This window comes from Schistocerca nitens, chromosome 6, assembly GCF_023898315.1.
Source record: "Schistocerca nitens isolate TAMUIC-IGC-003100 chromosome 6, iqSchNite1.1, whole genome shotgun sequence".
NCBI classification, from domain to species: Eukaryota; Metazoa; Arthropoda; class Insecta; order Orthoptera; family Acrididae; genus Schistocerca; species Schistocerca nitens.
This window is the reverse complement of record NC_064619.1, coordinates 44,417,088-44,443,343: the sequence shown is the minus strand read 5'-3', so window position 1 is coordinate 44,443,343 and position 26,256 is coordinate 44,417,088. Positions and strand designations below refer to the sequence as shown.

Genomic DNA, 26,256 nt, shown 5'->3' with positions numbered 1-26,256 from the left:
CGGAGGTGTGGGAAGAGTGGGGTCATCCTCCTGTTATGGTATAAAGCTACATGTTACAGGACAGTGTCTCATTCAGAGATAGGTTAACAGTTATTTCATCTTGTCAGGGTAAACAGTATGGCACATTCCACAGTCAATTAGGCAGTCTCATCGACTACAATTTACTGTCCCTCACTACCAACAAGACCTCCTCTCATGATTGCAAAGCTCTCTGACACAGAAAGGAGATGACAGCCCACAGGGGAATGGCGTCTCAGTCTGTTCACTCATTTTCACAGACTCTCACATGTTGTGATGCCATGGTACCCATTAGAATGATACACATTTACCCTGCTCTCGAAGAAGGAACAGTTTTTCTTGTACTGTTTGTATCTTATTCTCTCCTGCTTACATCTGATGGAGTGTTTGTAAGGCACTAAGGGAATCAGAGCAGACGAGAAACATTTTTACTTTGAAGATGCCTTATTTGCTCCAGTATCACCAGTTCTGAACTAAATGCCTTCCTGTGAAGGCAAATCCTGAAAATGTGGTCAGAGAAAACAACTTAATATCCAAGGGAGTGACCTTGTTTTGAAGTCTCAGTGTATCCTGTATTAAAATCATGGTGCTTATCTAAAACATTATCAAATACAGATTTAAAAGTTTTCCAAATATAAAACCTTGGAGTAAAACTTTGAAATGATCCCTATCAATCTCTATATGCTAATCCCAAAAGGCCTCATAACTGTCAGTATATTAACAAAATGTTCTTGTATCAGTGAGCAAGAAATGGCAAGATGTTTAGTGGTCTGTGACATTGAAACTGTTTTATAGGTCTGTTGCACCATAAGGAAACACTGCCTAATGTGAAGTTAGGGTCACTGGCCTCAACTCAGAACAGAGCTGGTCCTAAAGGCCTCAGAGCACATTACATTCAGCACTTTTATGCAAGAGAGTTTTACAAGTACATACAGAGTTGTGACAGACCAAAGTTGACTGGTTGATGTTAAGGGAATAGTTGCACAGCCACAGTGAAAAATCAGCAGAAAGTAGCTAATGATATATTAATATAATCATCTGTTTAAATATCTTGGTTTTAAATGTAAATCTTTTGTGTAAAATGTGTTGTAGCTGTAGAAAGAGGGGGGAGAAAGTGTGAGAATGACAATGCTGATGTGAGCCAACAGTGAGGAAGTCACATAGCTGCAAATGACCAATGGCAGCAGCAAAATTGGCCTCTGTACGATTCCATGAGAGCCATCAGCTACAATTTTACTATTGTTAAAAGTTGCCAACAGCACTGTTTCTTGATATTTAATAGTTTCATAGGTTTCATACGGATTTAATGGCAGTGGTGTTTATACATTGGTCCTGAGCTGATTGGCTGTTTGAGTGAGCCAATTTTATAGTGTTGGTTTAAGTCACAACAAAGAATATTGACGAAGTGCAAGTAGGACTTGCTCACAGAGGGTTCCAATCATGCAAATATATATATATATATATATATATATGTGTGTGTGTGTGCGCGCGCGCAATACAGATACTGGCTAAGATATCGGTCCCAGTATTCCAAGACCATATCAAAATCTCTACAGTAGTTCAACAGACTAGCCTGGACATACGAAAAGAAGTGAGCAGGGGACTTAAGTTCTTATATGTAGATGTAGAACATTTAATTAAAATTTTTTTATTTACTTACTAAACATGACTACAACTTACATTTTATGATTGCATGCAGTAATGTTTGACTATTATGCTTTTGATGGATGATGAATGCAGTGTATGTTCTAATAGTAAAAATATATTTTTTATGTGATATAATTACTATTTCATGATTTTCAGATTTTTTCTTTACTTGTACTGTAAAACCTTGATTCTTGCCAAATTGCATGATTCTGCATCAATGGGAAGTATGCTATAGGTTTTGATGAGTACCAAAATACGTAATATAAATGTCATAATATTATTACACTCCATCCTGGATTTTCCATTGTTTGATTAACATAAATGTGCATATCTTTTGGCTGCACTGGCTTAGAATCTAATTTTTTTTACAATACCAAGGACCACAGACCTAACTGTGTCCCATAAATTTGAACCTGATATGTCCACCTGTTCCTGAGGAAAAGGATTCTTAACAGATGGAGAGACAGACGGGCAGCAAAGCAATCCTATAAGGGTTCCATTTTTACAGGTGGAAGCAATGAAACCCTGAAAAGGAATCAGTGCAGGGAAAGGGAGTACACAACACTGTATCTTGAGTACAGTTCCAATAATCAGTAGGTCCGGTTAATTTATTGTGTCGTAAATGAACTTAATTCAACTAATATGAAAGTTTAAGGCTTCTGTATGAAGTAGGAAAATTACATCAACAAAACCTTAAATGATCAGAGACTGATCATTCTATCCAGAGCAACTCAAATCTGAACTAACAGTGGCACACACAAAAGGGATTTTGGTTGAAAAGATCTCTGACTGATTATCAGTGTGAAGCACTTTTGCCTGTGTTGAGCCTCATCTATTGAGAGTGGTGTCTGCTAGTTGATGTGAGAAGGATTTTGATAAATTAGCTTAGATGCTGCTGATAGACTCAGGTGCATATCTTATATTGTAGTAGGGACTACTTCTGCATCACTGGAGAATTTGAGTTGCTGAGGGCAACTTCATCCCTTGATCCTAATTATTACTGACAAGGGAACCTCCCCATCGTACCCCCCTCAGATTTAGTTATAAATTGGCACAGTGGATAGGCCCTGAAAAACTGAACACAGATCAATCGAGAAAACAGGAAGTAGTTATGTGGAACTATGAAAAAAATAAGCAAAATATACAAAATGAGTAGTCCATGCAGAAGATAGGCAACATCAAGGAGAATATGAGCTCAGGAGCGCCGTGGTCCCGTGGTTAGCGTGAGGAGCTGCGGAACAAGAGGTCCATGGTTCAAGTCTTCCCTCAAGCGAAAATTTTACTTTCTTTATTTTCGCAAAGTTATGATCTGTCCGTTCGTTCATTCACGTCTCTGTTCACTGTAATAAGTTTAGTGTCTGTGTTTTGCGACCGCACCGCAAAATCGTGCGATTAGTAGACGAAAGGACGTGCCTCTCCAATGGGAACCGAAAACATTTGATTGCAAGGTCATAGGTCAACTGATTGCTCCACAGGAAAACACGTCTGATATATTCTATACAACACTGGTGACGGCATGTGCGTCACATGACAGGAATATGTTGTCGACCCACCTAACTTGTACACTTAGCGAATGGGTAAAAAGATTCTTCTACCTTGCCCGATTTAGGTTTTCTTGTGGATGTGATAATCACTCCCAAAAAAGTGATGAAAACATAAGAGTTTGTCACACGAACTGAAAATAAAAAAATTAAACTTTTTACTGGAGGGAAGGCTTGAACCTAGGACCTCTCGTTCCGTAGCTGTTCTCGCTAGCCACGGGACCACGGCGCTCCGTAACTCTCATTGTCCTTGATGTTGCATATCTTCGCATGGACTACTCAGTTTGTATATTTTACTTATTTTTTTCATAGTTCCACACAATTTCTTCCTGTTTACTCGATTGATCTGTGTTCAGTTTTTCAAGGCCTATCCACTGCGCCAACTTATAACTAAATGTGAGGGGGGTGCGATGGGGAGGTTTCCTTGTGAGTGAAACTTTCCACCTTTATATGTGGTCTGAAGGAACCATTAAAACACAAAATGCAATGCCATTAGTCACTTGTTTCTTAAGCTAGATTGAGTTTCCATCTATTTTAGCAACCTGTAATTGGGAGACCTGAAGAGGTTGAGAATTATTTCATTTTTATTAACTGGCAGGGATGAAGTGCTGGTAACATTAATCATTTCTTTATCAGCAAAGCCAAGTTAGAACTGCAGATACATTGGACTCAACTGCAGTGACTGTTCTGAATTAAAAAGGAAACAAAATTACAACGTGTCTCATGGCATAAAAATATAAAATTCTGATCTTTCTACATTGTAGTTTGACCTAATCATATGATAATAAGATCATCATAATGTGTAGTGTTTGCATCAGCTTTTTATTGCAATGGAAATGGCAGAATGACTGGAATAATGCTACTGCATCAAATTTTGATAGAAACTGGGCAAAAGCCAGGCGGAAGCAATTCAGAAGATACAGCCAGTTTTCAGTGGCAATGCTATGGGCATCACACAGATTAAAGAGTGGTACAACCAGTTTAAAGATGGCTGCACATCGGTGGAGAGTGAGCCATACTCTGGTCTGCCATCAACATGCCAAAATGATGAGGTCCCTGCCAAAGTGAATGCTGTAGTGATGCAGCACTGTTATAAGACTGTTAGAGACACTGCAGAAGAGGTGGATATCACACATTCCATTGTGACCAAAGATTTGACCCTGAAGAGAGTGTCGGCAGAATTCATGCTGAAGCTGCTGACTGAGCAAAAGTAACTTTCTGTTGAAGTGTCACAGGACATGCTGGGCTCCACAAACAGTGACACTGACTTCGTGAGCACCATAATCACTGATGATGAGGCCTAGGTGTACGGGTATGATCCAGAAACCAAATCCCAGTCATCACAGTGGAAGCATTCCTTGTCACCAAGACCAAAGAAGGCCCGCCAAGTGCGCAGCAATATCAAAGTGATTCTGACTGCTTTCTTTCACTCCTATGGTGTGGTACACCCTGAGTATGCACCACAGGGTCAAACAAGCACCACAGACTACTACAGGGATGTCCTCTGTCACCTACATGATGCTGTGTGGTGCAAGCGACGGGACATGAAGTCAACAAGAAATTCGTGCCTCCATCACGACAATGCTCCAGCACATTAGCCATACTTGATTCAAACATCTTTGGTGAAAAACCAGAATCCTGTGCTTCAACAGGCTCCTTACTCTCCCGATATGGCCCCATGTGACTTCTGTCTGTTACCAAAACTCATGAGGCCATTGAAAGAAACACAATTTTGGACAAGAGAGGACATTATGACAGCAAGACAGCCATGCTAAACTCCATTCCGAAAAAGGCTTTTTCAGCATGCTTCCAACAATTGTGGCACCACTGAGAGAAGTGTGTGGAGTCCCAAGGGCACTACTTTGATGGCAATTGTGTGTTCAATGCTCCAGGCAAACCAGTTTTCCTTCCCCCCTGGCCAAAGCTCGTTTAGGCCTGGTATATATAGTAACTAACCACAACAAGTCATAGATTACTAGTTGCTTGCCATAATTATGAGCAATGTGATTTCCTTTTTATGTGCAACATGTTGAAATTTTATGCATGTAAGATAATTTTTTTAATATGTGAATGTAAGTGATGTGAATAATTAGGCAAGCTTAAGCATTCTTACATAAAAGATAACGGAATGGTCAAATGTTATGACCAACTGACTAATACACACAACAGCTTATAGTTACAGACTAATTGTGTACTGTCACAAGGGAACACCTAAAAAAAGAAGTTACAAGGCATATTTTGAGGCAGTACATACTACGCCCTAAAACACACATCCAAGAAAAGGCACACTGTTGTAAATTCAAGCCTTTTTTTAAATACATTTGTGTAATACGTTCATTCTGAAACGAAATTTGTTAGCAAATGTCTCGGCCTCCTTTCCCATCTCACTGTTACAGCAAAACCTCCCAAATTATTGACAGTGGACAAGTGGACCAACAATTAATGCTCTTTCATATCGTAACACTTTTGTCATTTCCAGGTGTTCAATTTTTAATTGTTAAAAACCATTGACACAACATCTGCAGGAAAGTAAGTCACTCATTTTATGTCACACATTAGAGTCTAAATGTACCGTATTTACTCGAATCTAAGCCGCACTTTTTTTCCGGTTTTTGTAATCCAAAAAACCGCCTGAAGCTTAGAATCGAGCGCAAAGTAAGCGGAAATTCTGAAAAATGTTGGTAGGTGCTGCCACAACTAACTTCAGCCTTCGAATAATGTAGCGCTACACAGGCATGCTTTGCAGGCACAAAGATAATTACTGGAGCCAAAATCTCTGTGTCAGTAAATAAATTTAAAAAAAGGTGGAAGACGAGCTTTTTTTCTCCGCCCCTAGTTTCGACCACTGCATTTTCATACATTATCCAAAGAAGTAAGTACAAATTCCGTATTGTTCATCTTCGAATGTAGCAGCATTTCAATGGTCCAACAGGCAAGACTGTTTGGGATGTCTGTCAATATAGCCAACTCTACGTTCTGAATTTTTTCCTACCTGTGAGAAGAGATGGTTGCTAATAGGAACTTTTATGAATTGTGAATCACATGCAGTATTCTCTTCACCATAAGAATAATACGAATATAAACATTTTGTCGTGTATTCTTTCGTGTTTGCTGCTATCTCATTTAAATCCTGTCAGCCTAATAAACTACGAAACTAGTGTGAGACAACAGCAAATGTGGAAGAATATACATATCATGTCATGTTTATATTTGTATTATTCTTATGCCTAATAGTGATACAGTCAGGAATGAAACACGGCAATTGACTAGATTTTTAAATCTAAGATGATTCTAATTTCTGTGCAGAATGTAATGTACAAAAGAGGCGTCAGCAAAGATTTTCAAACGGAGAAAAATTTTAGTTAAACTCTCATTCAGAACGTCTTCTATCATACGCAGTCTATTATTTAGTTCTCGTCGATCATTATCAAAGAAAGCAGCAGTGTAAGTAACAACAAATAGCAGTCTCTTGCCATTGTTTCGCTAATGAGACAATTCCTCTCTTTTTTTTTGTTGTAAGCGTCGATAGCGTGCACAAAAGCAAGCCATACCGTGAGCGGCGACAGGTCGTAAACACACATTATCAGAATGCGACAAACAATGCATGACACAGTACAACAATGCATTTTCAGATTAGAGTGACGTAAACACCTATAACAAAGAGAACGGAACTTACCAGATCAAAGAAAAATAAGCAATAGATTCAAACCAGACGAAGCACATGAAAAAAGAAGGGTACCCATATAAATACGGATGGAGCATCTGACGCGTAGCAATGGCTACCTGGTGAAGCTTAACTGCTAAGCTTACGACTCAAACCAAACTACTGTAGCTGCATCGTCATTCATTCGACCTAAATTGTGTCTCATATTACAATGGACCAACTTTGTTTCAATTTGGAGGTGCGGCCTACAACTTCTCTCTCCTCTTGAATTTCGAGTCTCAAATTTCAGGTGCGGCTTAGATTCAGGAAATTTTTTTTTCCCTTGATTTCGAGTCTCATTTTTCAGGTGTGGCTTACATTCGAGTAAATATGGTACTTGTATAGGCAAATGGGGTAACTGACATCATTCTGTGTGTTTTTACTGTAACCTAATGCTTTACTTAGGCACGTTTAAGTATCATACAAAAAAAGTAAGAATCCAACTTACTCCAGGATGCAGCTTCTTGGCCATTTTGTGTTATTTTGTACAAAAACACACCATTGATTTTCTTTGCTTTATCCAAATTTGCCATCATTCTTTTTTCAATTTCATCAAATACCTCTTCAGATTTCAGTGCTTTAGCTGAGACACGATTCGGGTAAACATTTTGGGTCTCCACGAGGTCGATATAGGCGCCTAGAATAGAATAATTTAATCAGAAATTATGACATACCTTTCATACATCAGACGAATTGTATGTTTTTGGTATTCTAACAAAATACTTCTAGAGACTCCAGCTAAATTACTGTTTACTTATAAATGATGATAAGTTTACAAACTTAGAATTACACTAAGATCTTTCCAGTGTTCACTTCAATCAATCATAAAAGAATACTTAGAATGTTTCAACTCATTCATTCATTCATTATGTTCCATAAAACCATCATGAAGGAGAGCATTCGCTGATAGGGAACTAATCAAATTGTACGGTAATTGGCAGAACCAGACACTGCTTTGTAAGGAGTATTAACAACAAATTACGACTACTGCTAATCTATTACTAAAGCCTCCATAATGTGCAAGATTTACTGAAATTTACATCGCCGATTTCAAATATTTTGATAAATTATGGAGGATGTGGCTAATCATCTACCCTTATACTTAAGTTTAGGATATTTGGGAATTTTCTATTTTCTGCTTTATGTCTACAGGTTGTTGTTGTTGTTGTTGTGGTCTTCAGTCCTGAGACTGGTTTGATGCAGCTCTCCATGCTACTCTATCCTGTGCAAGCTTCTTCATCTCCCAATACCTACTGCAGCCTACATCCTTCTGAATCTGCTTAGTGTATTCATCTTTTGGTCTCCCTCTACGATTTTTACCCTCCACGCTGCTCTCCAGTACTAAATTGGTGATCCCTTGATGCCTCAGAACATGTCCTACCAACCGATCCCTTCTTCTGGTCAAGTTGTGCCACAAACTCCTCTTCTCCCCAATTCTATTCAATACCTCCTCACTAGTTATGTGATTTACCCCATCTAATCTTCAGCATTCTTCTGTAGCACCACATTTTGAAAGCTTCTATTCTCTTCTTGTCTAAACTATTTATCGTCCATGTTTCACTTCCATACATGGCTACACTCCATACAAATACTTTCAAAAACGACTTCCTGACACTTAAATCTATACCCAATGTTAACAAATTTCTCTTCTTCAAAAACGCTTTCCTTGCCATTGCCAGTCTACATTTTATATCCACTCTACTTCGACCATCATCAGTTATTTTGCTCCCCAAATAGTAAAACTCCTTTACTACTTTAAGTGTCTCATATCCTAATCTAATTCCCACAACATCACCCGACTTAATTCGACTATATTCCATTATCCTTGTTTTGCTTTTGTTGATGTTCATCTTATACCCTCCTTTCAAGACACTGTCCATTCCGTTCAACTGCTCTTCCAAGTCCTTTGCTGTCTCTGACAGAATTACAATATTATCGGCGAACCTCAAAGTTTTTATTTCTTCTCCATGGATTTTAATACCTACTCCGAACTTTTCTTTTGTTTCCTTTACTGCTTGCTCAATATACAGATTGAATAGCAACCACTGCTTCTCTTTCATGTCCCTCGACTCTTATAACTGCCATCTGCTTTCTGTACAAATTGTAAATAGCCTTTCGCTCCCTGTATTTTACCCCTGCCACCTTCAGAGTTTGAAAGAGAGTATTCCAGTTAACATTGTCAAAAGCTTTCTCTAAGTCTACAAATGCTAGAAACGTAGGTTTGCCTTTTCTTAATCTTTCTTCTAAGATAAGTCGTAAGGTTAGTATTGCCTCACGTGTTCCAACATTTCTACAGAATCCAAACTGATCTTCCCCGAGGTCTGCTTCTACCAGTTTTTCCATTCGTCTGTAAAGAATTCGTGTTAGTATTTTGCAGCTGTGACTTATTAAACTGATAGTTACATGATACATCTAATTTGAGTTATGCTGTTATGTCAAATTCTTAAGTTTACCTTTCTTTATACTGTCTTCTGATGCCAACAGGATCTGTGACTTGACCATATCTTATACTACTTGGCATTAAAAAATGAATGAATGATTGTGTTTGTCATCAAGTAATGAAAGGCTTTAGTTTGAATGTTATAATGCAGCCTTACCTGAAATTACTGGACTTCCTGTTTCAACAACAGAAGTTTCAAAGAAAATACGATTTCCTTGCTGCCACATATCTGTTCGCAGTGTCTGACCAGGAATAACAGGCTTTGAGAAACGAGCCTGCAAGAAAGAAAATCAATTGTACACCTCTACGGTATTTTAAAACCAAACAATGAAAAATTCAGGATGGAATAATGACAATATCATGAAAAAGATAGATTGCTACTCACTATATAGCAGAGATGTTAGGTCGCAGATAGGCACAACAAAAAGAGTGTTACACAAGTAAGCTGTCAGCCAAAAGGCTTTCTTTCAAATAAAACAACATACACACACACATGCTCACCCAAATGCAACTCACAGACATGATCACTGACTCTGGCTGCCGAGGCCAGATATGTTATTTATTCAAAATATTACACTGATAATTACAATTTTAAATGTAGTCACTAAAACAATAACCTGTAAGTCTTCAGTGGCATGATATATATACACTAATATTGAGTCTGAACAGTTTGACATAACAAAATATTCACTTGTTGATGGAAATTGAGTTGTAATTGCAATAACAAGATAATACTGTCATTCCACAAACAAATGATTAGAAGAGAAACGCTATTTTCAATCTGGTAATATGTCCAAATTAAACAACATATACATACACATTCATGCAAATGCAACTCACAGACATGACCACTGTCTCTGGCTGCCGAGGCACCAATTATAGCAGAATAAAGTAAAGTTGCAGTTTCTGTATATTCTAAAATTCCTTAGCAAACGACCATGAAAGAAATGCAAATAAGCTGAAAAAAAAACATGAACTCTTCAAAGAAAGTGTGCTTGTTCTTTTCCTCAGATGGAGTTGCAGTTCCAGGACAGTACAGCCATGCATGTTGTTGCTGTTGTTGTTCTGAAGGGGCACACAATACAAAAGCTCAGTGATGTTTATGTGTCTGCTGACAACTCAATGGCTCAACTATATGGCAAGTACTTACTTCTTCCATTAAACAATAAGAAAAGATGCAAATAGTGATTAGAGTAGGTCTCCTATTATTTATTTTCAAAATGTATGATGAGAAGAAACAACATTATGAATCTCTGAATCACAATTTTATTTGAGTCTCAGATCTGGTTGCAATTCCCTATGTGATTAAATATTTCGTACCGTCAACAAAGGGACTGTTGTAGGCAATAGTGCCTGGAGATGAAGATAAAAAAGGAATTTTTGTTAGCTGTGTTCATGCTAATGTATTTGTACAACAAAATTACTTTACTGATTCTATTACAATTACTGCATGATGTGCCAGGTTATGTTGTTTGTTTGTTGTTTTTGTTGTTGTTGCTGCTGCTGCTGCTGTAGGCATGAGGCCTAGGATTCACATGAAGTAGTTCCCAAGTCTTTTCAGTTGCCAGCTATCCTTTTCATTTCACCATAACTTCTGCACCTACCTTAGATACTCATATCTAGGTGCATACCTGTAATTATTTTCTTCTACCATCCATTCACTTACAGCTTTCAGCAACGATTCATTTCATGATACGTTCTCAACCAGTCTCTCTCATTCATTATGGTTTCAAAGAAAATATTTGCACGATATCTTCATTCCTTACATGACCAATCCAACTGGTTATCAACAGTCTTTATTAACACAATATACCACAGGTTCAATATCCCTGCCAACGGGTGACATCAGTTGCAGCTCAGAGGCACTACAGCTCACAACTGATGGTCACCACCAGTGGCATGTGTGACATGTCACATGGTCTGAGCCACTCGCAGCAGTGGGGCCAGGCAGGCAACTTTGATTTAGTCTAGAACAGTCCACTGCATGAGCTCCTATAAATCATGCTGTTCTGCTTGTTGGCTTTTGACTGTGTTGTACCTGGAGTTTCTTGTTCCCATGGTTTCCTTTCAATCAGCATTCTTCTCTCGACAAATTTTTATTTGCTTACAGACTATGCATTCTTATTGCAGGCAGACAGAAAAACAGGTTTCCACCTTTTTTCATTTCTGTCTTCTCTACTGTCCACATTTCATGCCCATACAGAGTCATGCTACAAAGATAGCTTTCATGAATCTTTTTCTGGTCGCAAGGGTTATATTTTTTTGTTAGCACCAGTTTGTTTTTAAGGACAGTTTTTTGCCTTGTGCAATACTTGTTAGCATGACTTTCTTGTATCTTCTTTCTTTACCTCCTTTATTTCCAACACAGCACAGTTCATCTATTCCTCCAATTGTCACTTGTCCATTTATCTATCCAGCGTGTCCACCTGCTGTGCACAGCATTACCTAAATTTCCTTTCTGTTTATGTGCATATTATAGTGATCAGTTAGAGCACACTTAACTCCATTAAGCACCAAATCTATTTCTGACCATTTTTTCTGTCCTTAACAAAACAAACCTCACATCAAGATACTCCTTTAGATACTCCTTTACCTCCCTCACTCTCTCCGTATCTTTCCAAGCATCAAGCCCAACATTGTGGGGTCCACTGTTATGGTTAAACAGAAATGGCATGTTAATTTTAAGGGGTGGCCGGATGCCCTTCCTGTCACCACCCAATAGCCCCCGGTACGGAATAAGTGTGCCCCAGTTGTCGGCGTCTAGTGTAAGCCATGGAGGTGTGAATGTTTTCAAATGTCTGCAAGTTGTTTAACTGAGGCAGAATGTCGGGACAAGCCTGGTATTCATATCGAACAGGATGTGGAAAACCACCTAAAAACCACCTCCAAGCTGGCCGGCACACCGGCCCTCGCCAGTCCGCCGGGCGGATTTGATCCGGGGCCGGTGCGCCTACCCGAGTCCAGGAAGCAGCGCGTTAGCACTCTCAGCTACCCTGGCAGGTACTTCTTTACCTCCCTCACTATCTCATCAATACATAAAATAAGCATCAGTGCTGACAGACAGTGAGCAGTCCAACAGTACATATTCCTTTCCTAAATTTGCCATTGTGTGTCATTCTACCAGTACTGACTACTCCAGCCTTCACCCTCCTTTACAACAGGTATCTCTCTCTCTCTCTCAGCCTGGGTCTGAGTGATCTGCCCCTCCTTTCTAATTTTTCGCAACCTACCCTCTTTTTTCCCTAAAGAAGGAATTGGCTTTTCTGAAGTTGTTTCCCCTGTTATATGTCTACTGGCAACACTTACAAATTCACCTCCTGAAGGTTAGGCCAGCCATGTTGTCTCCTCGTAATTTTAGTTTTCTCATGCCAATTTTCCTTTTGATACAATTATTTCTGCAATTCATACCACACTTCCCAAAAACAGAAAAAGAACGTTATTCAGTTCCAAATCATAAAAAGTCTTCTCCAAACTGCAACGTACATTTTCTTTACTCACCCACATAATTTATTATTAACTCCAGTGTTAAAATTGTTCTTGAGTGCCCTACTCCTCCTAAACCAAAGAAGCTGGTTCTCAGTTTTCAGTTTTATCTTCTGTTCTTCAATAAAGCACTCTCATGAGTATTGTAGATGCATGTGATATCAGTGTTGAGACAACTGTCCCAATGTAACACAAGGCATAACATTTCTGAGGCTGCATTGTGAATGAGTTCTGAACATATGGCTTGATATCCTTGTCTGCAATGAATTGTTTGTCTCTTACAGTCTTCTTTAGATCACCAAAAATAGCATAACTGCAGGGAGAGAGGTCCAGACTACATGCAGGATAACAGATGAACTCCCATTTTAATGTTGCAAGAGCTCCTTGACTATATTTGCTGTATGGAACCTTGCATTGCCATGGAGCTGGATGACTCCATAGGTGAGCTGCCCTTATCACTTTGATTTGATTGACATCAAAAGGATGGCCAAGGTTTGTGAGTGTTGATGCACATTCATTGTTCTCTCTTGCTACAGGAAGTTTTAAGAAGTGCGCCTTTTTGGTAAAGAAGTTGGTGAGAATAATCTTTCCCCCACTTGTGCACACAGCCTTGGATTTTTTGGGCAGCAGTGGCCCTGCAGGCTTCCACTGTCGTTGTGACTGTGGTTCATGAAACATGACAAGAATTTGTTCCCCCCTTGGCAAAGTGCTGCAGATGTTAAAGAGAGAGTCACATTCGATATGCTTCCTGTAGGGAGTTTACAATTTGTCCTTAAATGACTGTGAGAAAACTTCAAACGCTCAATCCAATCTCTGTGGAAGTGGCTGCTACTGTACTCATCAGTCTTGAATAATGAAGATGTTCACCTGTTGGACAATAATTATAACGTGGTATGGTGTTCCAGACAATGCATCAGCGGCCATCAACACCCTACCTTCCCTGAAACGCTCGTGCTAAAGACCATGCAACAGAACATGAAGTGCTCTCTATACACTTGTGCCTTTCTTCAATCAATTTCCATTCCCTTGCACTCTTTCCGCTGTTAGGGAACACATTACACCCCTTTTCCCTTTTTCTGAAGCTTCAATTTCACTGATTTCAGCATGATAGGGTGCAGTGGACAGTTCACATGTGCACATGCTCCCTCTGACATCAAGTGGGTGTGCGCCTGTGTCGCTATAGAAGCGCGTTTGGAATCACTGTGCTCTGCTCTTATAGGAACTGCACCTTCTTCCAAATGCAGTGACATTATGATTTTCACATTTTACTGCCTCTGGCTTGCTTCTTTTTGAATGCTTCTTATACTAAACTGATTATGCAGTAACTTTCATATGTATCCACTCTTACTACCTACGAAAGTGTAAATAATATTATTCTCAAAATGTGATGGAATTTCTCAAATACTTAAAAATAAATTTCAGAAGATTATGAAACTTGACTTGAACTGTAATTATTCAACTTTTCTCAGTCAGTAACAGTACATACCAATAATAATGACTTTAAACATGGTTATATTGGTTAGGGCATATGGTCACGATTTAAAAAAAATGAATACAACCAATTGAAGTGAATTCCACTATGAATTAAATACCCCGATTGCCTGGTGGTGTCACAATCAAGTTACATGATACAGAAAGCAATACATACAGAGCAGAGATGAAGAGGGAATCTTTCTAGTGAAAGGGAATGCAGTACAGGACCACAAATGGCACAATCTACCAGCAAAAGCAACCTTGACAAAGAACAGATTGGTGTGGCTTGGATGTGGGAACAAGCAATTTCAAAACGTCAAAACTGATCAGCTGTATGGTTGCTACTGTCATGAGCCTCTAAGAAGAGTGGTTGAAGGATGGTGAAACGATGGGTAGGTGACAACGACACCTCATCACAGCATCACTCACTTTGCACAGCAGGACAGGCAGATCTGATGATGGAGTACGATACTGGCACATGCACAAGTGTTTTGGAGTGCACCATTCAGCAAACATTGTTGGAGCACAGGGCTCTGGAGTAGATAATGCCTACACTTCCTATGGTGATCCAACAACATCATCAATTATGATTCCAGTGGGCTTAAGCTCACTGGATCAATGGAAATGTGTCGCGTAGTCAGATTAATCACATTTCTTGTCACAGCTGGTTGATGGTTGTGTCTGGATATGATGTCATGCAGGTGAATGGCTCTTGAAACATACATCACGCCATGGACACAGGTTGGTGTGGTCAATATTATGCCATGGGGGACATTCATCTGATCTTCCATGAGACCTTTAGTAATAATCAAAGCACCAAGACAGTTACGGTCTATGTGAACGTTACTGAGGACCATTTGCACCACTTCATGCTTGATGTCTTTTCCTGATGGAGATGGCCAACTGTCTCAATCACAAGACCAGACTCATGCGTCATTAGTTTGAGGAGCACAAAGGTGAACTCATGTTGATGTATTGCCCACCAATTTTGCCTGATCTGAACCCAATGTAACACATTTGGGATGCTAACACATGCCAGCTCCGTGCCCACAAACCACTGGTCCATAATTTATGGGAACTGTGTGACGTGTGCAAAGACACCTGGTATATCATACCTACAGAAACCTACCAAGGACTTGTCAAATTCATGCTACACAAAACTGCTGTTGTATTGCACTCCAAAGGTGGACTGGCATGCTATTATGAAGTTGGCCGTAATGTTTTGGCTTGTGAATGTATTTCCCAGTATGAAATTAAGTGCTATGGCCTGTGAGAGCAGAAGGGGAAAGGGGTGTTTTCAGTTTGGGAACTGCTGGTGTAAGTTGTTAATGCTGGATGTTTCTTATTTGTGTGCTGCTCTGGGCGGTACACAAGAGTATAGCATCATTCCATGCCAAGTGGTCTAGAGGTTCCCACATGTCCCCAATAAACATTGGTCCAGTTTCAGGTCACCAACTCAATACTTGTGGAGATATGGTCATTTACAGAATGCGATTTTCACTCTGCAGCAGAGTGTGCGCTGATATGAAACTTCCTGGCAGACTAAAACTGTGTGCCGGACTGAGACTCGAACTCGGGACCTTTGCCTTCTGCAGGCAAGTGCTCTACCAACTGAGCTACCCCAGCATGACTCATGTCCCATTCTCACAGTGTTACTTCTGCCAGTACCTCGTCTCCTACCTTCCAAACTTCACAGAAGCTCTACTGGGAACCTTGCAGAACTAGCACTCCTGGAAGAAAGGATATTGAGGAGACATGGCTTAGCCACAGCCTGGGAGATGTTTCCAGAATGATATTTTCACTCTGCAGCAGAGTGTGTGGTGATATGAAACTTCCTGGCCGATTAAAAGTGTGTGCCGGACCGAGATACGAACTTGGGATCTTTGCAAAGGTCCCGAGTTTGTGTCTCAGTCTGGCACACAGTTTTAATCTGCCAGGAAGTTTCATATGGTCATTTGTTTGACCACACGGCACAGCTATCAATAACGGAACCTCGAGTTTTCACCAACTTTGAGACATAATATCTCCAGCAATATTTTCTTGGAAGAAACAAAACTTGGCATCTTGTGCAACTTTTTGGACTCTATTAAGCAAAATAATAATACAAAAGATTTCTTCAGCAATTTTAATATGGACAATTTGAAGCAAAGTTGGCTGAAAAAATGACTCTTGAACAAATGTGAAGTTTAGCTTTTTGTCTCTGGGAGTAACTGCACGTTAAACTGAAATTTTGTGCATAATAACTTACCAATACAAGATCTTAGAATATAAAATTTCATTCTCATACTGCTTTCCAATAATTTACAAATTCAGAGCAAAATTGATGATTTTCTTACAAACAAGAAAAATGGCTATTTTTAGCCCACTTTTACAAGAACCTCTTCTGCAAACTCTCTTCAGCTATTTTCATTAGAAAGATCATGTTCAAAACCACCTAACAAACTACACTCAATTTTGCAATACGAGCATATAAGGCCCTAAAAAGCAACAAGGTGGAGGTGCACTGAAAAAGCACCCATATTCTACTGGGACTCAAATTAAATCTGACATTTTTTATTATGTTCTACAACTGTTTGTGACTACGGGGAAGGCAATAGTGAACTTCCTGATGACTAGGAAGTGAGATCAAATCACAAGAACTCAGGGGACAGAGGGGGAGGGGGGATCAAGTCTAATTTCTTATATGGTATATAAAATGGTCTTTCTAATTAAAACAATTGAAGACAAAGTCTGAAAATGAGTTCATGATCATAGTGTGGCACATTATTTTACAGCTCCGTCTTGATCACACAAACTTTTACACTTCACTATTAATGGTTTTGTCTACTGCCGTCTTCAGATCTGCGTTGTTGGACGTACGCATGTGATAGTAGCTGACGTACCTGGCACTCTCTTGCAGTGCCTTCTGAGTGTGATTTATTGAAAGATGGAGAAAATGGCATAATACCGTGTACCATTAGGCACAACATTACATGGAAGGCATTGCAAGAGAATGCCAATGTGCCACTAAAAATATGTCAGCTACTACCACATGCATACTTCCAACAACACAGCTCTGAAGATGGCAGTAGGACCGGTAATAGTGAAGTGTGAAAGTTTTGTGATCAAGACAGATCTATAAAATAAAGATAAACTAATAAAAACAGTTTAAAAGAGTTTGCAGAAGACAATTTTTTGTATAACTGGGCTAAAAATACAATTTTTTGTGAAAATCATCCATTTTGCCATAAATTTGTAAATTGTTGGAAAGCAGTAGGAGAATGAAATTTTATATTCTAAGACCTTGTATGGATAAGTTATTACATAGAAAGTTTCAGGTTTATCCCACAATTACCTCCAGAGATATAAAAAGCTAAACTTCACATATTTTCAAGCATCTATTTTTTGGCTGATTTTGCTTCAAATTATCCATATGAACCCGCTCAAGAAGTCTTTACTATTATTTGCTTATGGGAGTCAGAAAGTTGTACAAGATGGCCAAGATTTTTTCTTTCAAGAAAATACTGCTCGATACATAAGTCTCAAAGTTGGCGAAAACTGTTGAAAGCTTTGCTGTGAGCATGAACAAATGACTATATCTCTGTAAGTATTGAATAGGTGATTGTGAATGTTTATTGGAAACGTGTGAATGTCCACACAAAATTTCGTCAAAATCTTTTCCCTAAATTAGATCTCTTGGCATGGAATGTCCTATAGGCAGTGATTTGAGTCTAGTAAAGTCACACACTAAAAGCAGTAGGGTAATGTTTGTGTTGCTCTGAGGTAGCAGAAAATATTGTCAATTTGTAATTCCTAAGAGCTACTGGTTATAACAAGTCTTCTACTTACAGGTGTGGAGAACTGCTATGGACTATAGTAGCAAACAAATTAACTGAAGAATTTGATAAGGTGAGGAGATATACTCCCCAATGTGAGGCCAAACACATTATCTGATAAATGTGATAAGATGAGATTAATTTTGATCTTTGGAATTGTGATCTCTGACCTCTTGTTAACAAGTTAACAAGGACAGAGATTGCTGATAATAAATGGTGCTGTTTACTTCACTGATGATGCAAAGCCAGGAATTATTATTAAATCATTTATGCAAACCATTTGTAAAAATGTAAGAAGGTTAAAATAAATAAATTTGCAATGTTGTGGCTATAATGCAGGATAAATATATGTTCTCCACATGATATATGGGATGACAAAAGTTGTGGGATACCAATATGCACATATACAGGTGGCAGAAGTACCACACACAAAGTAAAAAGGGCAGCGCACTGGTGGAGCTGTAATTTGAACTCAGGTGATTCATGTGAAAAGGTGTCCAATACGATTATGACCGCACAACGAAAAATGACAGCCTTTGAATGTGGAATGGTAATTGGAGCTAGACGATGGGATATTCCGTTTTGGAAACTGTTAGGGAATTTAATATTCTGAGGTCCATAGTGTGAAAAGTGTGCCAACAATACCAAGTTTCAGGCATTATCTCTAACCACAGACAAGACAGTGGCCGATGTCCTTCATTTAACAACCGAGACCAGTTGCATTTGCGTATGGTTGTCAGTGCTAACAGACAAGCAATACTGCATGAAATAACCACAGATATCAATGCGAGACACATGATGAACCTATCTGTTAGGACAGTGCAGAGAAATTTTGCATTAATGGACTATGGCAGCAAACAACTGATGCTAACAGTACGACATTGCCTACCATTGCCTACAGTGCCTCTTCTGAGCTCGTGATGACTGGAAAACCGTGGCCTTGTCAGATGAATCCTGATTTCAGTTTGTAAAAGCTGAAGGTAGGGTTTGAGTGTGGTGTAGACCCCATGAAGCCATGGACGCAAGTTGTCCACAAGGCATTGTGAAAGCTCGTGGCGGCTCCATAATGGTGTGGGCTGTGTTTGCATGGAATAGACTGGGTCCTCTGGTCCAACTGAATTGATCATTGACTGAAAATGGTTATTTATTTAAAGTCAGTACCACCATTAGACTGTTGTTTATTTACAGTGTTACATTTACATTTACACAATCATGATTTCGGCTTCCAAGTGCCATTATCAAGTTATTTAAGTGTTAAACAGTGCCTACGATGGCATACTGTCGTATTTAAAATATACTATTAGACACATTGTCTAAGGGTCGATATTTCCGGTAAAGCCTACAGCTTTGTTTCATCACTGAGCAATTAGCTCAACAGATTAAAATATAATCAGAAGGTTTAATTTAAAGTCCTTTGTTCACTGCCCTGTAATACACTGCACCAGCCAAAATGCAGCCCCACTGTGAATGCTGTTCTCAAACACGGAATGAGTTGGTTGACATGCATAAGCTGCTGGAAATCGCCTTGACTACGGTCAAACAATTGAAGGCTGTTGCGCGAATCAGTGTGTAGGAAGAGCTCCCGAGAGCTGTGTACCTGCGATACCTGTACCAGCGGTACCTCGAGCGCTATCCTCTCCTGTGGATCCTGTCTTCTCTGCAAAAAGTATTGGATCTGTCATAACCCGTCCACTTGACTGAGCGGCATGTCAATGGTAGATGTAGGCATCCTGTACAGGGTGGATGGGGACCAGGGAGAACTCACGGTGTTGTACCAATCCCCCTAACCAACAAGTTTGAGGTGCTGTCTTTCACTGAAACTGAAACTCAGCCAATGCGACTCACTTTACCTGTTTTGAGGAAACCCATTTTGTCTGGTGTCAGGAGGAGGCAAACGCAAAAGGGTAAGGGTCTATTAATCATCAGCAGTTCAAATGAATGACGGGACCCCTTAGGGAAATGGCAGCAAGGGACAGGAAAGGACACCAGGTCCACTCAGTGAATATGCTTAGGGGCCTCATTCAACACGTTGAAGAGGCTATTCCAGCAGCCATTGTAGGAACAGGGTGCAATCAATTGCAGATTGTGGCACATGTTGCCTGGGCTCCGAAGTCATTCTTCGGTCATTCCAATGATCGGCAGAGAAGGTTGAGAACACCAGCCTTGCGCATGGAGTTTCAATGACACTCATAATTTGCAGCATTGTCCCCAGAACTGATCATGGCCCTTTGGTTGTGAGTCGAGTGGAAAGACTGAACCAGAGACTTCGAAAGTTCTGTGACAAGCTAGGCTGTGACTTCCTGGACTTGCCCCACAGGGTTGAGAATTGTAGGGTTCCACTAAATAGGTCAGGTGTGCACTACACATCAGAGCCTGCTACTCAGGTAGCTGTGTGTGGGGTGCACACATGGTTTTTTTTTTTTTATAGATTATGTGACTCTCCATCCATTCCAGACAATGATGTCTGTAGGAACCCCAGAAATATCAGTGTGAGATCAAAAGAAATGCCTCCAAGGATGAGTTGGCAGCAGAAATGAGGGAAAGGGAGGGGATGGCATGGAAGATAACTTGAACCAACCCTGAGGGCAGGGGGGTAGCAGGGACTAAGCACATGTTGTAGAGGAAGATGCTTGACATGTTGATTGTGGGAGAGAAATTTGCTTTTTCACATAATATAGGTCAAAGACATGGTGTTGTGTTTTAGCATATGTGCTCTGTGAGTGTTATAAGTATTAACATTCTCATTCTTCTTGAAAAGTCACTGTTTGTTATTCACAATTTCAAATACACACTGGATAAATCTCTAGCTCATCTATAATACTCTTTTTCTCTCACAACTTTTCTCACATTGTTTGATACTCTTTGCAATCTAAAGAGTGTGGTATACATAAGTGACACATTAAAAAGATATAATAAGTCGTGAATAGAATACAAACAAATAAATGAGTAAAGTTAATCGCCCCTCAAGTAGAGGACATAATGAGAGTGCAACATAATGGTAACTGGAACACAGCAGTTTATCCGAGAGCTCTAGTTCAGCATAAAAATGTAGCAAAAACTAGCTTCTTTTTCACCTCTCTTTCTGTTACCATAATTCATACACTTACCTTAACAGATTTGAATTTACTGGCATCATTGTTGGCAAATCTCTTTAAAACATGCCTCACAGAAAATCCCAGTGAACAGAGGCCGTGAAGAATTGGACGATCAAAACCTCCAAGTGCGGCCATATTGGGGTCGATATGAAGTGGATTGTAGTCACCAGATAACCTGTAAAGTGCAGCCTGAAAAACAATTATTGCATCATCAGACATGAGTACCATAAAGTGACAGACCAGGAAACACTATAGTGAAGGGATAAAACCTGGAACTGATGTACAGGGAGATTAATATGAAACTTTCACTATTTGAGAGGGTCCCCATAAACAACAAGTGATTGTAGGACAATAAAACTTTGTGGGCGATTTTTTAAGGACACGTGGAAGACACATAATGAATAAACCACTAAAACAAACACATTTTAATTTTCACATGGGAGTATAACATTTGTTAATTGGGTACCATGTTTACATTTCACGTTACAAACATTGCTCAATGTGATGGCTATCTACATCCACAGCAGCCTGCAACTACAGTAAAGATTGCTCTACAGCTGGCCGAAACAATGGTGGACCATAGAGAGTTCAGCTGTTGTGATACAACTCATGCACTGCCTGAAGACTGCACATTGTGTCCAGCATTCTCAGCTGTGGCAACAGCAACTCTTTCAACAATTTGTGGCACAACTGCTCATCGGCCTCTCCCAGGAGCAATTCCCAAATCACCAGCTAATTTGAACTTCCGAATCATATTCTTCAAGGCTGGTGCAGAAAGAGGTTCTCTCCATACTCCTTTAAAGTGTTGATACTATTGCTGCTGCTGTTTTGCCAAAAGAGATTAATGAATACAGTTCTGCTCACCTTGTCCAGACCCATGTTGACTGTCTGCAAGCGTAATGCACCTTTCCAGACCCATGTTGACACACCGATACTTGTCTTTCAACCCTATGTTACCATACCAGTAACAGTGTCAACAAGTGGCTCAAGAAGCAAAAGTTTAATTATAACCACCCTGAATATCCTAACATACGGTTAGTGAGTACATCACGTTTCATAAATTTCTGTTAACATTGCTATTCTTAAATTCACTAGAACATGAGTTTCCAATTGTGATTAAGGTTAAATAAGTAGAATAATGGAAACAATTTATCATTATTTTATATAAATTTACACTCTTAGAATATTCTATAAAATCTGGCCAACTTCAGCTCCTGTTGATAGCGCTTCCACATTGTATAATTTGGAAATGGATATTGTAAAATATCGGTTACCAAAACAAGATTCTAAGAACATGATAAAAAGACTCAAGAATTGTAACATAATTAAAATAGTATAAATTAACACTTTTCAAAGCTGATTGTAACAGAAAGAAATCTTACTAAATTATGTGTTAAAGCTTGTGTCTGTCAAAGTTTGGTTCGCATAAAATATGTCAATATATTTTTATGAACAAAGCTGTGTATCCAGCCCCCTACCAAGTTGTAAAATTTAATTATGAATCTATTTATCAAACATATAAATAATGTCATATGAAATGCCTACTGTCATCGAACATTTAGTTGGGCACCTGAGCCCATGGCAGTTCAGTTCAGTTCAGTATTAGGCTGAGTTAGTATCGAATGAGTTAGTGGTGAACAGTATGCAGCACAAGCATGTTGTTGTTTATCAGAACTGATGTATGTGAGAAAAGTTATACTCTACTACCATGTGAAAGTGGACAAAAATCACCCTTCATCCTTTATTACAGTTCTTGTATCTCCATCCTTTATTACAGTGTTTGTATATAACCACCCAAAAGCCACATGTGTTAGACACCGCTTCCGAGATTTGGGCAGGCTCTGGATTGAACCTACCCAATGACCTAACGACAAGGGCAAGTGTGCTGCCAAGCCTGGATGTGGTTTTTAGGCAGTTTTCCACATCCGATTAGGTGAATACTATGCTGGTACCAACATCCCATCACAATTACACAACATTTAGAAAACATTCGCACACTTTCGCACAGAACACTACATGGAGACAGTTTGGGTATACAAAGTTCACCACCATCTAACTTTAACAGTGCTGAATCTAATAATAACTATGCTGACTCCATCTACATATTATAGTGCATGTATGACGTTGTCTTACAAGCCTCAGATTGCTACCTTATTTCAAGTGCAATGAAGCAAATTTTAACAACTACCCCAACTGCAAAGGAATCAGAAGCAATAAACCATGCACAATTTATGTTAGTGTGTTAAGCTTCTTGAATTATTTCAAAGTTAAATGTGAAAGCAAATTTTATTGTCAGTTTATCACACCATTTTGTAGTGCACTGTTGCAATATCCAATAAAAAAAGTAGTGCTTTCACACACACTTGCAATAAATACTGTGCCATATCCCACAATGGACTGCTTTCTACAACATGGTTCACTGAACATACATACATACAGAAGCAGATGCACATTGTGTTACTTACTATGTTATCCAGGCTTCCTCAGCTGGCTCATGTATCAGTGGAGTCAGGCCAAATATAATTTTTCTCTACTGACAGTGCATTGATGTTTATGGCCCTAATACCTACTCTGGTACCGTGCGCCGTGGAATTTGAATCCGCGCCAGGCATCATGGACATCGAAGACCCATAGAGGTCTCTGTACCACTGCGTCGTAAGCTGTGGCGGCGCGTGCCTCCTGACCTGCTTTTAGTGTGAGGGCGCCACAGCAGAACACGTGGTCCCAGCGGCCAATAGCGGCGCCCCCGATAGCGTACTTAAGCGCCTGCCTCTCGCTCAGCCAGCCAGTCTAATCACGAGTACGTCGGTTGACACCTCGCCTCACGTTAGACAGTTTACTTCCTTGTTCTGTGTACGAGTGGACGTGTTTGTTTCCTTGTGACTCCGTTGTCCGATCTTGTTGTATTCGTTCTGTCCATCATTGGTCGTGTCCGTCCTCCCCTGTTGCGTTTTTGTTCGTCGGCATCTCCACGGGACCTGCCGCGCTTTCCGTCATTGCTACACCGGTCGCAGTTACAACACCTACAATGTTTGCACAGTCTCTTTTTTCCATTATTTTTTGCCTACACAATCAGGTCTGTAAGTTTATTTAGGAGTCTCTCAACATTTGCGCCTGATGGCCTGATTACTAGGTTTTCATTTTACATTTTGAACTTATTGTTGCGAATATTGCAAATATGTCACCACTGTAACTGCTAACTTCACATTGCAGCCTTCCCATTTTACAGTCAATACTACTACATCAGAGAGCTTTTATCGAAATCAGCACAGATCACAAATGGAAGATTACAAAACTAATTACGTCATCACTGTACCTTCCAAGGCTTCTAAAATTATGATGATTTATCTGCAGAATACATTTACCTGTTTGACTGCATCATGAGATTCTATTCTACAATGCTATAATGTGAAGTCAGCAAGTTTCTCCAGATTCCTTAACACTGGCTGTTTATTAAAGTTTTCATATTTGGTTGATTTGCACCACTTTACAGCTTTGCACTTATTAGCCTGACTTGTCAAGAAAGCTGTCCCCACTGGGCGCTAAGGTTACAATACATTATGAAAAGGATTACATACACTTTCAGCATTTCCTTTATAGTGGGCTCTGCCATTATAATACATTATGAAAATACACTTTTAAGCCAGTTTTTAGTTTTCAGCATTTCCTTTATTTACTATATACACTTTTAAGCCAGTTTTTAGTTTTCAGCATTTCCTTTATTTACAATAGACTGTGGTATCCATCATGTTTATGCAGAATATTAACAATGGTGACTTTTGAGCAAGTTTACTCACCACAAGTATTTTTTTTTTTTTTTTTAGTAAGCTGATAGAGTGTCTGTCTGATTTCTGGTCAGTATCAATTAACTAAAAAGAAAAGTGCTCCAGATTAAATACAGTTCAGCACTGCTGGATTTCTGAGATTTTTGAACTAAGTTACACCTGTGGTTATCGTTGCTCAAATTAAGTACACAACATGATCAGTTTCTGCTCATAGCAGTACAAGACTGAAATAGAAGGCATTTAAAATCTTCTTCTCTACAGAAAATATATACCTAGACTATGAATGTGGCTCTCCAGCAGGGATACGACTTCCTCAAATCCTGCCCTGAAATGAGATCCATCCTTCATGAAATCCTCCCCACACCACCAAAAGTGTCTTTCCGCCGTCCACCTAACCTTCGTAACCTCTTGGTTCATCCCCATGAAATCCCCAAACCACCTTCCCTACCTTCTGGCTCCTACCCTTGTAACCGCCCCCAGTGTAAAATCTGTCCCATGCACCCTCCCACCACCACCTACTCCAGTCTTGTAACCTGGAATGTGTACACGATCAAAGGCAGAGCCACGTGTGAAAGCACCCACGTGATTTACCAACTGACCTGCCTACACTGTGAAGCTTTCTATGTGGGAATGACCTGCAACAAACTGTCCATTCGCATAAACGGACACAGGCAGACAGTGTTTGTTGGTAATGAGGATCACCCTGTGGCTAAACATGCCTTGGTGCACGGCCAGCACAACTTGGCACAGTGTTACACCGTCCGGGTTATCTGGATACTTCCCACTGACACCAACCTATCAGAACTCCGAAGATAGGAACTTGCCCTCCAATATATCCTCTCTTCCCATTACCCACCAGGCCTCAACCTACACTAATTTCAAGTTGCTGCCGCTCATACCTCAGCTGTCATTCAACATCTTTGCCTCTGTACTTCTGCCTCGACTGACATCTCTGCCCAAACTCTTTGCCTTTACAAATGTCTGCTTGTGTCTGTGTATGTGCGGATGGATATGTGTGTGTGTGTGAGTGTATATCTGACCCTTTTTCCCCCTAAGATAAGTCTTTCCGCTCCCGGGATTGGAATGACTCCTTACCCTCTCCCTTAAAACCCACATCCTTTCGTCTTTCCCTCTCCTTCCCTCTTTCCCGACGAAGGGGAAGGGGGTTGAAGGTGTTGATCTACATAGGCAGAGATACGTTCTGTACCATTACATGCAGTCTCCCAACCTTCATCAAAGACACCAACCACTTTCTC

General features: G+C 39.8%; 1 protein-coding gene across 5 annotated transcripts in view; it reads right to left on the bottom strand.

Moving 5' to 3' along the window:
* The window catches only part of LOC126263669 (peroxisomal multifunctional enzyme type 2), a 533,675-nt gene that overhangs the window by 6,634 nt on the left and 500,785 nt on the right, over positions 1 to 26,256 (bottom strand). For all 5 annotated transcript variants that reach the window (XM_049960781.1, XM_049960779.1, XM_049960778.1 and 2 more), the window contains exons 14-16: positions 21,228 to 21,404; positions 9,507 to 9,624; positions 7,358 to 7,546 (exon numbers count right to left, since the gene is read on the bottom strand). In XM_049960781.1, coding sequence (XP_049816738.1) covers positions 7,358 to 7,546; positions 9,507 to 9,624; positions 21,228 to 21,404 — 484 coding nt within the window. The remainder of the gene's footprint in view (positions 1 to 7,357; positions 7,547 to 9,506; positions 9,625 to 21,227; positions 21,405 to 26,256) is intronic.